At 35.5% G+C, this 15,384-nt stretch overlaps 1 protein-coding gene across 1 annotated transcript in view; it reads right to left on the bottom strand.

Annotated features, from left to right (window-relative positions):
• Lrrk (Leucine-rich repeat kinase) overlaps nt 1-15,384 on the bottom strand; it is a 431,475-nt gene that overhangs the window by 39,877 nt on the left and 376,214 nt on the right. The window contains exons 29-30 of the mRNA XM_090380151.1: nt 14,908-14,993; nt 7,069-7,163 (exon numbers count right to left, since the gene is read on the bottom strand). Coding sequence (XP_090236277.1) covers nt 7,069-7,163; nt 14,908-14,993 — 181 coding nt within the window. The remainder of the gene's footprint in view (nt 1-7,068; nt 7,164-14,907; nt 14,994-15,384) is intronic.

Raw genomic sequence — 15,384 nt, 5'->3', positions numbered from 1 at the left:
TAAGTTACATATTTTGAGTAACTTGAAATGTTATGCATTTTGTCATGCCTTGAAATACTTTAAAATGTATTTCAAGGCTGAAATGCATTTTAAAGTATTTCCCACCATGTCCACAATTACATGCATGAAAATTCATGCAATAAATCCATGGCTTAGAGCAGGACATGCTATAACTCTTTCCCACTAGTGTCTTTCAGTTTATGATTGTGATTGCATATTGCATAATTTAATTATGTTTTATTAGTAAATAAATAAGAGGAGTTAACCTCAATATAGTACGTGGAACACTTCCGTATGATACCCTCCAGAAATTAAAACGAAAAAATCGACAACTTACCGGAACATTAAAGTAAAATATAAATAATTAAATAATCAATTTAACACAATTCAAAATCAATTTAAAACAATTAAAATTCAAATTAACGCAATTAAAAGAATCTAACGAAAATATTCAAAACGATTTTCCTTCCTGAAGCTGACAATGCTTTTCGACCGACTGTCGTGATCACAGGAACGAAAATTACCGAATCAGGCTAAACCTGCAACTTAAATAGTGATTATATGTCTTCGCGCATGCGCGTAAAGGTCCACGCATCGGAGATCAAATATGGCCGCCGAACATTAACAGAATTCTCATGTAATTTAATTTCAACGGTTTCTGCAATTAATAGTCGCGTATAATTACGTTGAACATTAAGTATTTTGGCCTCGTTAAATAAAAAAGTATGTTTTTCGTTAATGGCATGAAAGGCTAATTCTGACGCTGCTGAACGAGAAGCACGAACAGAGGCTTCGTGTTGATTAACACGGATATTAAGAGAAAACCGGGTCGAACCCTGGTAAGACGAGTCGCAATCACCGCAAGAAATTTTGTATACTAGATCATTGATTTGTGTTGCGAACGCGGAAAGAACCGAGCGATTGTTCAGTATAGTGTGTAACTTCCGTATGGGCCTAGCTATAATTTTAAATTCGGTATCTTTAAAGAATCTGTTAAGCTGTTTGTGCCACTGTTCAACATATGGGACAGAAATAAAGTATTTTTTGATATTTCTATTGTTGATTGGTGTAGTATTTTGTATCCTATCCTTAGCTTGTACCCTAAATTTCAGGCATAAAACAACTAACACTGGCGACATCACGTAATATTGTTAAGCTTGCCTTAAAATCTAGATATTCGAATAAACAAAAATACCTTTCCCAGGTTAGGAAGCTTCGCGATAAAGTAAAAAATTATCTACACCCGAATGATTGGTCTGTATTGAAGACCTCCATAGATTTGCGACGGGAAGCACAAGCCTCAGAAATAAAAAACAGACACGTTAATAAGTTGCAAACATTATCGAATAGTTCAAGACACGTTTATGCGAATTCTAACACATTGTCGCAAGCCTGCGACCAAGTTCACACGAGTTGGGTGACATCCCCCCCACAGACACATAACGCACTACCTCAGAATATGTCGGCTAGTTCACGAACACCCCCTCACCCAGTATCCAACGAACCGACATATCAACAGGTTACAAATCTTTCCTCGTGTACACTATCGCAGGACCAGATTTCACTTTTATCCAAAGGATTAAATTATAATTTACCACCTCGAAAGCTGCCAAAAAAACAATGCGTAATTGATATTGAATTTGGACTTCGTAGCGTTCCACAAAAAGATGTATTTATTCAACAAGTTAACCAAGTAGTGAATAACATAAAAGAAACGCGACTTCCTAAATTGAATACACATGAAAGTTCAGCTTTACGAGAACTTCGAGAAAATAAGGACATTATTATACAGAGGGCAGATAAAGGAGATACAGTGGTAATACTAGATAAACATGATTATATTAATAAGTTAGATTCAGTTGTGTCTGATACCTCCACTTATCGTGAAGTGGACCAGGCACTGTTTACCAATTTGGTAAATCAATACAATAAAACGTTAACCACATATCGTAAAAACGACTACATTACTATGGTTCAGTTGAAGGAATTGAAGTCCAGAACATACAATATTCCTGCACTTTTCGGTCAGGTAAAATTACACAAGCCTCGATTTCCGATTCGACCTATTGTTTCCTACAGGAACTCGGCATTTTCAACCTTAGCCACACATGTATATAACATTATAAAACCTTTTAGACAGGTTATACAATTTGGGATTAAGAATTACGATACATTATTTAATAATCTGAAAGACTGTAGACTCGGCGACAATGACAATTTATTCTCATTAGATGTTACCTCATTATATACGAATGTAAACGTTGAATACACATTAGATATTATTTGGGATATGTTAAATAAAAACTCGACACCGATTAATTATACGAAGCTGCCTATTAAGGAAATTTTTCACTTAATTAAACTGTTAGTTGAAGCTAACTACATCACCTTTCGAGACAAGGTGTACAAACAAATTTTTGGATTACCAATGGGTTTGAGCCTGAGTGGCTTAATATCAGAGATCTATCTCTCAACGATTGAACAGATACATTTGACACCTTTTCGTCCCCGTATCACATACTATGGGAGGTATTTGGACGATGTTCTAGTTATTACCGATAGTACTACTATCCAAGACATTTTACATTCGTTTAATAATATTCATTCTAGACTCAAATTTACATTGGAAAGGGAAGATACGGATACAAAGTCATTAAACTTTCTAAATTTCACGCTTACCCGGGACTCGAACAAAATACAATTTAGCATCTATCGAAAACCCACAAACACCGGTATGCTTCTACATTATAATAGCTACCACCCGTTCACCTACAAAAGATCGATTATCTTTAATCAATTTCTAAATGCCTATAAATATTCAACAACGGATTCTGCTTTGGACTCAGAAATACAAATATTAACTAGCAGATTCTTAAACAGGGGTTATCCCATTAACACAATAAATCGAATTAGGGTACAAGCTAAGGATAGGATACAAAATACTACACCAATCAACAATAGAAATATCAAAAAATACTTTATTTCTGTCCCATATGTTGAACAGTGGCACAAACAGCTTAACAGATTCTTTAAAGATACCGAATTTAAAATTATAGCTAGGCCCATACGGAAGTTACACACTATACTGAACAATCGCTCGGTTCTTTCCGCGTTCGCAACACAAATCAATGATCTAGTATACAAAATTTCTTGCGGTGATTGCGACTCGTCTTACCAGGGTTCGACCGTTTTCTCTTAATATCCGTGTTAATCAACACGAAGCCTCTGTTCGTGCTTCTCGTTCAGCAGCGTCAGAATTAGCCTTTCATGCCATTAACGAAAAACATACTTTTTTATTTAACGAGGCCAAAATACTTAATGTTCAACGTAATTATACGCGACTATTAATTGCAGAAACCGTTGAAATTAAATTACATGAGAATTCTGTTAATGTTCGGCGGCCATATTTGATCTCCGATGCGTGGACCTTTACGCGCATGCGCGAAGACATATAATCACTATTTAAGTTGCAGGTTTAGCCTGATTCGGTAATTTTCGTTCCTGTGATCACGACAGTCGGTCGAAAAGCATTGTCAGCTTCAGGAAGGAAAATCGTTTTGAATATTTTCGTTAGATTCTTTTAATTGCGTTAATTTGAATTTTAATTGTTTTAAATTGATTTTGAATTGTGTTAAATTGATTATTTAATTATTTATATTTTACTTTAATGTTCCGGTAAGTTGTCGATTTTTTCGTTTTAATTTCTGGAGGGTATCATACGGAAGTGTTCCACGTACTATATTGAGGTTAACTCCTCTTATTTATTTACTAATATTATTATCAACGTAGAACATATTGAGTTATTACAGCTCTGATTCATACTATCTAATTATGTTTTATATGTGAAAATTTAATACACACATTCCTATATATAAATGTTCTTATTATATCTGTATTATAAACAATAAGTGAAAAAAAAGAGAACAGTATTTCAAAAAAGAGAAAGCATCAAATATTGATATAAAAATGGAAGATTTAAAGTTTTGGTGAAAATGCTTTTCGACATAGATCCAGATATCGAAAGAAGCTAAATGTTAAAAAAAGATACTCTGATGAGTAGTTACAGATTTATTCAAAAAAAAAGCCAGCCAGCTAGGCAACCCACCTTCTTTACATTCATTCTTTAAATAAAATCTAGCACAATACTAAGGTTACTCCTTGCTCTACTTGAAAAATTACGCATCAAAAACAAAACAATATTGCACATGCATGCTTCATTTCAATAAATTTTTATTATTTCAATGGGACCAACTGATGATATTACCAACAGAAAATTCTAAATGGGAAGCATTTGGCAAAGTAATCATAGAAGCTACTAAGCTTTTATGCAATTAAGCTATAGCAACAAAGAAATACTTTTCAAGGCTTAGACTTAAATGGATGTCAGATGAACTACTGTGATAAGTGGCTGAAAAAAAAAGGTCCATGGAATGCATATAAATTATCAATAAAGATTAGTCTGAAATTAAGTTACAAAGGAGGCAAGCTATGGCAGATTATGGAAAGTCTAGCAAACAATACAAAAAAAAAAAAAAAAAAAGAAACAATTTTCTATGCTTATATTAACAATGGAAGGAAGGGGTTGAATCATATTAGGCTGCTTGATATCTTGGGTTAACTGTTGATGACTCTGCTCAGGTGAAAAATTGAATAGGTATTTTTGCATTTACATTCACACATGAGAAATTCTTGAGGGAAGGGGATGCCAGAAGTTTATCAAACTTTAATGAAGAGCTAAATGACTTTGTAATAACTGAAAGGGTTGATTGGTTGATTTGGTTTTTAATGGCGCATTGGCAGCTAAGGCCATAATGCACCAAGTCAAGATAATTAAAAGGGAAGTGGAGAAAAATTGTTGAGGATGGATATAAAAAAGACACCTGGGATTGAATCTATCCAATCATATTAAGAGAGGCAGATGGGTTAAAGAAGTAATGCAAAACCATCTGGACAGGAATGCAATTATATTGAAGTCACAGCATGGATATGTAAAGGGATGGTTTTGTCTAACCAACTTGATAGGTACTATGATGCAATGACCAAGGAACTAGATGCAAAAAATAATTCTGATATCATATACTTGGATTTCAGAAAGGCTTTTGATACTGTTGTACATAAACATAACTGCTGCATAAACTGGAGCAACGTGGCATTAAGGGTAAGTTACTGCTATGGATAAAGGGATGGTTAAGCGAGAAGAAGAAGATAGAGAGTGGTTATCAATAGGCATTGCTCTTTGTGGACTAATATTATCAGTGGAGTTCCTCAGGGTTCAGTGCTGTGCCCACTGTTATTTTAAATATTTATTAATGACATTAATGAAGGTATATCAGGTTTGTTTGTTATTTGGTTTTTAGGAGCATTAGCAACTAAGGCCATACTGCTCCGGGATATGCGGTGGTCATTCCCTGACCTTTCCGCATCCTCCGTATTTGGTGATGACGGGCTTGAACCCCGGTCTAATCAAGAAGCGTGTGCTATGCACTTGCTGCTCCTTCCCACCTGGCTATTTTTTTTTTTTTTTTTTTTTTTTATGAAAAACCCCAAACATGAAAGGTATCAAAACCTATAGTACTTAGTACCATGCATGGGTTGAAGGAGAAGTATGGGGGGGAAGGGGATGCCGGAAACTTTGCTCTAGAGACTAAACATGGGTTTCACCACTTCAAGCCTCCAATAAGCAAAGTGGTGGTATTTCACCGGTTGATGAAAATCATCTACCACCTATAATATGGAGGTGCCGCATGGTACATCAGGCTTAATATCTAAGTTTGCAGATACAAAGGTTAGCAGGGTAGTTAACAACAGTAATCGGGATGAGCTATTGCAACAAGATCTAGGAAAACTGGATCAATGAGTTGAGAAATAGCAGTTGAAGCTTAACATTGACAAATGCAAGGTACTGCATATGGGTAGCAATAATCCCAGAGTAACTTATCAACTATGTGGTACTACAATCAGGGAAATGGAGAATGAAAAAGATCTGTGCAGTCAGATAAGAAATTCTCTGAGCAGTGTAGACATGCTGCCAGAACAGCTCATGGGTTTTGTAAATGATATACAGAAATTTTGCTAGCAGGGATAAGGAGGTGATTATCCCATTGTACAAGGCCATGGTTAAGCAGTACTTTGAGTATTGTATGCAGGTCTGGAGGCCTCACTTTAGGAAGGATGTAGCTCTGCTAGAATGGGTGCAGAGAAGGGCAACCAGATTGGTGAAGGGAACAAAAGGGTGTGCTTGCCTAGAAAGGCTTCGGTTCTGCAAATTGCAGCTTCTGGAGACTAGGCACCTGTGGGATGATCTGATTGAGGTGTTTAAGGCTTTGAATGGATTGGGTAAGCTAAATGTGAATGGCATTCTTCCCTTTTGCTGAGACTACACACATCAGAGGGCATAAATTTAAGTCGAGGAAGGATGGGTTTGAATATATTCAAGGAGGAACTAGGAACTAGACAAATTCTTCGAGGGTATGGATGAGAGAAGTGTTTAGTGGTTTTTTTTTTTTTTTTTGGCTGATGCTATACGAGCTTGCTTTCTTGCATCATTTGATACTACAAGTGTGAAAATAGAGTAAGTAATGATAATTTATGGCTTTTATGGAACCTATACCCAACTATTATATGAAAATGTACATTCTATCATATATATTTCTACTACATGCTGTTTTTTCAGAACATATATTGTCCATTATAGAAGGGCCAGATGTATATAATAGATGAAGACAGACTTAGAGCACGGTTTCCTACCCCCTTATAATATCCATTTTCTCTTACAACTGCTTCTGTGAGCAGTTACTTAGTTATTAGGTGAGAATTTATTTAATATGTGTGCTTTAATCATTTGTTAATTATTTGTTATTTGGTTTTTTTTTTAGGAGCATTAGCAACTAAGGCCATATTGCTCCGGTGGTCATTCTCTGACCTTTCCGCATCCTCCGTATTTGGTGGTGACGGGCTCGAACCCCGGTCTAATCAAGGAGCATGTGCTACGCACTGGTGCTCCTTCCCACCTGGCTACGGAGGCGCCTTCATTTGTTAAATGATAGCTACATGTTCTTAAATACTTACCTATAGATATGAATCCGAGCTCGTGAATCGCCTAGCCATATATAATTCTCCACCACACAGAGAGATGTTACAGTTACTGTGTCAAGAGTTAATGTCTGTTGAGAGAAGAAGAACAAAAGGCAATTTAAATCACTTTTAGACATACTGTTACTCAAAAATATGCATTTAAAAAAAAATATATATAAATCAATATACATGAAGTTACCAAAACTTTTACATGATGAACATATTAAACATATTTTAGCTATATACATTATGCAGCCCATACAAAAAGAAAACTCTGAATGACCTTTTTGAAAATGTGTGAGGTGTGCATAACTTTAAACATATCCTTCAAAGTAGTGTCCTTGAGTGGTAACACATTTTTGCCAGTAATTTTAAAGCTGCTTGAAACTTTCCAAAAAGCCATTTTACACCACCATCTTTAGTGCTTCCACTGCAGAGAATCTGTGCTTTGGTTACACCAGTACCTTTGTACTTTACAACAAAGACCATTTAATATCTCAGAAATGATATCCCTTCAGGAATTCTTATTATTCTTGTAAAAAGGGGAAAAAAAAAAAAAAAAAGTCGCAAGGTGAGACATATTTGGTGGATGTTCTAAACATGTCAAAACATTATTTTTAATGGGAATAATGAGTATGATGTGATATGTTTTGCACCCATTCATCTTTTAGGGCTTTTGGATGCATTTTCAGGAATTTTTTCAATGTACCATGTATAATTTTAAAAGTTATCAACTGAAAAACACCTATGTCAAAAATACTATTAATATATCAAAGATTAAGAAGACAAAGTCCAAAGAATCTCTGTCTTCTCTATGGACATAAACTGAAAGACAAATAAAAAATATGGAACCATGAAAAAAATGTGTCTAGCCTCAATGACAGATGCAAATGGATTCAGAGACCTAACAATGCTATTCATGTTTTCTTCATAGTTCTATGAAGAGAATTGATTTCTACATATCTAAATGGTCAGTGTCCCACTAGGGAATAATCTTGCTGCCATACTTTCTAATCTTATGGCTGGAAGGAATCCAATTTGCATAGTTGTAAGTGAGGACTGCTACTGAAGCTTCAGTATGTAACTTCAGTCTGTTTGTAAAAGAATTGAATACACTTTTCCACATACACTGCATCTAAAAATTTTGTTATTTCTTATGCCTCTAAACTTTTAACTTAAAGAATCATGAAAAGCCAAACTAATGGAACAAGCTTACCCATGGCTAAGTCAGTCAGCCTCAGGTGTGGTTGCACATTACCCTCAATGGAACACTGGGTTTTCAAAAGGAAAAACAGCCATATCAATCACAAGAGCAATGTATTCTGAACTCTTCTTACTTTCTTTTATGAAATTTTAATTTTCTGAATTCTAACCTTTTGTAAAAGCAAAGTCACTTTCCTTGGTGATTTTAATGTTCATAAATCTAACTTGTACCCTTTTTAGGTGCTCTTGCAAATGTGTAAAGTATCTATTACACTGTTAACAACATATTTTTTTCTGTTAAAGTACTACCTTTTTCTTTTAATGCACATTTTCTATCTGATTACTTTAAAATACTCCTATTGCGTCAGATTTTTGAAAATTTTGATTATTTTATGTTAAAAGTTGTACTTATGTGATAGCAGTAAATAAATTACAATTATATTTGAAAATTTGGTAAGAAATATTAATAACTTTAAGTGATACCTGTTATTATGTGACAGGTCATAACATGCCACAAATAGTTATGACCAGTCAAGTTCCATTACAATACAAATAGTGGACACAGTTATGTCTAGGGCAAAAGCCTCAAGCTATGAAAGTTATATAAGGCCATAGCTTACACATACAAGAATCCACAATGTGAGATGATGCAGTAAGTAAAGTAGACATGGCTACAATTAGGGCAAAAACTTCAAGATATAAGGTCATTTGTATATGGCGTATATTGGTGAAAAATGGATATGCTACTTTCTAGAAACATATTTTTCTAGTGTAATTTGAATAGTTGTAGCCTTCTTTTTCTCTTCATAAAATTTACGATAGCAGCTAATTCCATTTTCTAGGGTTTGGCGAACTAGTATGCTTCTTTCCACATTCAAATCTAAATCCATAATTTGTTGTTTAACAGTTTCCAAATTTTTAAATATTCGCTCAAGTTCCTTTAATGAAATTTCCTCAGAGACACACTTCTCTCCTTCAGTCACAATTGCTTCTTTCTCATCGTAGGCATGCTGCTACTCCAATTCTATAAGATCTGTCAGTGAATGTGAATCAACATATTCAAAGCCAAGATCCTTTCCAATGACCCTAATTTCTTCAATAACAGCATCAACTCGATTTTTGAAGTCACAAAATTCGTTTGCGCAGTAAGGCAGAAAATATTTCCACACAGCCCTCATTGTACTAGCCGTAACTGCTTGCCATGACTCATAAATATTTTCAATACCTTGCCTAATGTTAAAATTCTTCCAAAATTCAGTCAATGAAATTGCACCTTTCCCCGTCGTAGCTTGCACTGCTTGCGCAAAAGTTCTTCATAGATAATAGGCCTTGAAAGTTGAAATTATGCCCTGGTCCACTGGCTGTAGCAAAGACGTAGTATTCGTAGGTAAAAATGCTACTTTTACATTTTCACACTGTTGTTCAGCACAGTAGGATGGACAGGGGCATTGTCAAGAACTAAGAGGGCTTTAAACATAAGATTATTTTGCTTGCAATGGGCTTCGACTGCTGGACAAAAATAACTCTAAAACCAGTCTTCAAAAAAAAATGTGTGTCCCGTGACTTTTTATTTGTCTGCCAAATTAGAGGAAATTATGCTTTATTGCAACCTCTTAAAGCCCTTGGATTTAGCGAATGATAAATAAGTATAGGTTTCAATTTGAAATTGCTTTCATCATTTATTCCCAACAAAAGAGTTAAGCGATCCTTGGAGACTTTGTAACTTTGCGATTCTTCTTTTTTAGCTAAGAAAGTTCTAGACGGCATTTTCTTCTAATAAAGGCCAGTTTCATCAATGTTAAAAATTTGGAGGTCATCGTAATTATTTTCCTCAATTATTTTTTTAAAACATGCAGGAAATTTGGAGTTCCATCTTTATCGGCACTTGCTGCTTCCCCTGTTAACTTGACATTATACATTCCAGTTTAAGCTTTAAACTTTTCAAACCACCCTCTGCTGGCAGAAAATATCATTGTATCCCTTTTGAATTTGTTTTCTTTGAGTGATGAAAACAGGCTAAGTGCTTTTACCATTATGCTGTTGGTACCAATTGGAATCCGTTTTTGATTGCAATCTTCCAGCCAAGTTATTAAAAGATTCTCCATTTCAATCAAAATAAGACTTCTGTTCCTAGTGCATTATCAAACGTTTAATAATGTCATGTTTCGTATCCAGAGTAATATAACTTTATGTTTCTTCTTATCAAATTCCACTGATACATCACTTTTCCTTTTGGACATGGTGTGAACTTTTACAAAATATTAATTATTACTTAGTGTAAAATACAGTAATGGGAAGAGACTGCTTTGGATGGTTGTCTAAGCCAAACTGGGCTTATGGTACGATAGTGGAGCAGCAGAAGCACAATCTGGCAACATTGTTTATGGATGACAGTTTCCAGGAGTCTTTTTTTTGAATTGTTAAAATTTTTTTTGTTTCATAATCAGCTGCACTATTCGAAATTTAGTACAAATGTTTGTGACCGTATTAACCGAAACACGCATTGATCGAAAACGCATATATTGAGGTTTACCTGTGTGTGCGTGTGTGTGTGTGTGTGTGTATATATATATATATATTTTTTTTTTTTTACAGTTTAGGTGGTTTGCAATATAAAAAAGATTGAGAAATGTGCTTTAGATTACAACAATGTGTCAATAATGTATCAGTGGTGCTCCTTATTCAGTCATTCTCAGCCTTGTATTTTGTATTCCCCTACTAAAATATAAGAACACACCTAACAGAATGTAGATCCAACTTTAATAGCAATGAGAGTCAATCCCTCTGTGGCACAAATTCAGTTAGGAGTGCACAGGCATCTGTGGAAGTGTTATTCCATTCCAGCTCAAGAATGACCATTAGATCCATTGTTGAGTGCTAAGCCTTATCTTGGATGCACTGTACTAGATGATCTCATAGATCTTCATGGGATTAATGTCTAGTCACTGTGCTGCTGTGAGCCATGCCATTGCTATCTTGGAAGTAGTAGTAGCAGTGGCATGTGATGCAAGAAAGCAAGTGTATGAGCTTATGCAGCATCAAGCCAAAAAAAAAAAAAAAAAAATCACACCATTCCCTCCAAATGCATGTCCAGTTCCTCCTTAAATTTATTCAACCTATCAACTTCCACAATGACAGATGGAAGTTTGTTCCAGCAATTAACCACCCACTGGCTAAAGGCAAATTTCCGCACATCTATTCTACATCTGTCTTTTCTTAATTTGAATTTATGCCCCCTTAGATTCGTAATCTGAACAAGTGGAAGGATCCCATCAGAATTCAGCGTGCTAAACCCATTCAAGGCCTTATATACCTCAATCAGATCACCGCGCAGGTGCCTAGTCTCCAGCCACTGCAATTTGCAGAACTTAAGCCTCTTTTGGTAAGAGGATCCCTTCATTCCCCTCACCAATCTTGTTGCCCTTCTCTGTACACGCTCAAGTAAATCTACATCCTTCCTAAAATGAGGCCTCCAGACCTGTACGCAGTACTCAAGGCGTGGCCTGACCATTGCCATACAGAGTGGGATAATCACCTCCTTTTTCCTGCTAGCAAAATTCCTATATATTATTGACAAAACCCCATGACCTGCCTTGGCAGCCTGTCTACATTGCTCAGAAAACTTCATATCTGACTGCACAATTACTCCCAGGTCTTTTTCATTTTCTACCACCTTAAGTGTAGTACCACACAGTTGGTACGTTTCTCTGGGGTTACTTCTACCCATATGCAGTACTTTGCATTTGTCAAGGTTAAACTTCAGTTGCCACTTCTTAGCCCATCTGCCCAAATTATCTAGATCCTGTTGCAGTAGCACACTGCCATTACTGACATTAACAACCCTGCCAACCTTTGTATCATCTGCAAACTTCGACATTAAGCCTGATATACCTTCATCAATATCATTGATAAATATACAAAACAACAGTGGACCTAACACCAAACTCTGTGGGACTCCACTAATAACATTAGTCCAAGAAGAGCAGCACCCATTGATTACCACCCTCTATCTTCTCCCACTTAACCATCCTTTTATCCATTGTAGCAACTTACCCTTAATACCATTCTGCTCCAATTTGTACAATAGTCTTCCATGCGCAACAGTGTCAAAAGCTTTCCTGAAATCCAAATATATGATATCAAAATTATTTTTTGCATCCAGTTCCTTTGTAACCACATCATAATATCCTATCAAATTTGTCAGACAAGACTTTCCTTTAACAAACCCATGCTGTGTCTGAATTATTGCTGCAGTCTTGTCTAGATGATCCTGCAATGCATCTTTAACCAGTGACTCCATTATTTTACCCGGAACAGAAGTTAAACTAACTGATCTCTAATTACTCATGTCACCCTTCGATTCCCCTTTGTGAACTGGGGATACATTTGCACATCTCCAGTCTGTGGGAACCTCCCCTGAATCCAAGGACGCTCTCATAATTATGGCTAAGTGTTTGCTTAGTTGCTTTGCTGCCTCCTTCAATATAACTGGATAGATCCCATCCACCCCAGGTGCTTTTCTTATGTTTAACTTCAACAATTTCTCCTCCACTTTGTTTTCAGTTATTACAAAATCATTAAGTATCCTGCTACAATTTGATAACCTTCTGCCATTTTCTAACCTTAATAATTCCTCATGTGTGAATGTAGATGCAAAATACTCATTCAGTTTGTTTGCTATTTGAGCAGGATCATCAACAGTCGAACCATCAATGTCAAGTGGACCAATCAGATTCATCCCCTTCCTTTTAGAGTTTATATAAGTAAAGAAATCCTTGCTGTTTTTGTTAGCATTTTTTGCCAAGGATTTCTCGTAATCTGCCTTCGCCTGCCTAACCTCCTTTGTCACCTGATTACAGACTAGCTTATATCTGCCATAGGCTTCTGAGTCGATTGATAATTTATATGCATCCCATGCATTTTTCTTCTGGGTACATTATTATTGTGGGATGAACTTGGTCTATAAGAATATTCCTATATATCCTCCAAGTGACAGCTAACCTCCTGCTTGCCTGCAATGAGAGGACTATTGCTATACTACTAAAACAGTTTATATATGAGTATAACTAGCAGCCTGCACAAGGGCAAAGTGCTTCCTCCACATCTTTGTGCATCTGCCAGTGCTAAACAATGTGACTGCAATTCATCTTATCACATTTCCAAGTCTGTTGTGTGCAAGCAGAACAAGCAAATCTGTTTGCTTGTTCTGCTCACATACAAGAAACTTTCAAATTGCAATACAGTTGTCCCAATTGTTTCATGCTTTCTGAATGCTGTGCTGATGGAAATTGATTTAGGGCTGTTTGTAACACAGTCTTCCAATTTTTGTGTACATAGTTGGCCAAATATCTACAGTCCTGGTTGTAGTGTATCTTCTAGCGAGAATTGTAGGTTTTTGCTCTACAGCAGCCACCAACCGAAGACCCTAAACACTGCCTGCATTGATATAGGGGGTGAACTTTAACAACTACCTGTGTGCTCCTGTGGCATGAACATTTATAACCATGCTTCTTGTGATTTTTCTGATATCATCCACTTTTTCCATGGCAAGCCTTTAACGACTCTGCTAAGATACCATAACTCTTCTTATAGGTCTGTGCTTCAGCATGTCACAGGCTATTTCATTTGCCTAGGAAGGAAGCAAATGAAATGGCAAGTTAGATGACCTTTTCATTTTCTAATCTTCCTTTCCTCCACTGGAACTTAATCCTCATTCCAATTTAAATGCTTATCCTTTATTGAAAGATCACTGTTTTTAACTTATTTTCTTTAAATAAGGCTTTAAGATAATATATCAATTGCTTTACATTAAAATCTTTAGCTTCCTTTCCTGTCTGTACTGAAGCTTGCAATAGCTGAAAATAAGTTATTATATCTTGCTTACTGTAGTGGCCCCCAACCTTTTGTTGACTGTTAACCATATTTAAAATTCTAAATATTTGACAATCTCCCAAAAAATATGGGTTATTATATAAATTTTCACTGAAAATTATTGTAAAAAATCTTTTACTTAAACTTTGATTCATATGATTACAGCATTCTTGGACTTTTTAAAATATCAATCTCTCTCTTATTTCTTAGAACTGCTATTTACTGTATTATAACAGTGTTCATCCTATGAACTTCACCCTCCACTCACTTCTACTGAAAGCTATAACAGATTTTTTCTTTCTCATTTAGAAGAGAGTAACCTGTAGGTAAACTTAAGCAGTTTGAGGAAATAATTCAGATGACTGCGGACCACTTAGAATAGTTCTGTGAGCTACATGTAACTTACAAGCTAAACACGGGAGGCTCTTGGACTACTGTCTAGTCCAAGGAATTACATGAATATGCCATTAAATGTGCTGCTACATATGCTCAGGCAATAGCATATATGATAGGATGACACTGTATGCCTTTATCAGTCCATTTATTTAAAAAGTTGGGATGTAGCTGGTGAAATGCAAAATTTTTTCTGCCTTAACAACAAACATCATAAACAAGAAAACAAATTATACAAATCAAAATTGTCAATGTTATTAATAACAAAACTGCTGTTGCCAGTAACAGCATTTTTTGTTTAATTTTTTAACTGGCTGATAATCATGTAACATAGAAGTTTCAAAATAACCTTAATATCAACCTTACCTTATAATCTATCCAAGACTGCTGACTGCAAGTTAAGGCATCGATCTGTTTACCTAGCCGGCTCAACCACACTTCCCAGTGTTGGTCTTTTATAGATTGCTCACTACCTAAATTATCATAGAAAGAAATTTTTCATGAAAGCATTTTAGTATTATCACAATCATGAAAAATTACACCTTTAAATTTAGGTATGCTGATTTAATTTCAAGAACACTATAATTTCCATGAGAAAAATAAGGAGGGGAGAAATAAACAGGCAGGCCATTTTAATTATGATGCAAAGAGTGGCACATATAAAAATTGCTCCTTTATATGTAATTTGCATTATTCATTCATAAAGAAAATAAAAATAAAAAACAGTGAATAAAGTATAGGTAATTAAAAATATAGTAAACGTATGGTTGCCAAACTCTCCAAATTTCCAACAGAGAATCCATCTTTTTTACTCAATTTGATTCTTCTCTGTCTCACCACTGT

Source organism: Mastigoproctus giganteus, chromosome 8, assembly GCF_048544385.1.
Source record: "Mastigoproctus giganteus isolate SK-2022 chromosome 8, ASM4854438v1, whole genome shotgun sequence".
Taxonomy (NCBI): domain Eukaryota; kingdom Metazoa; phylum Arthropoda; class Arachnida; order Uropygi; family Thelyphonidae; genus Mastigoproctus; species Mastigoproctus giganteus.
The sequence above is the reverse complement of the archived record's forward strand: the minus strand, read 5'-3'. Positions and strand labels throughout refer to the sequence as shown.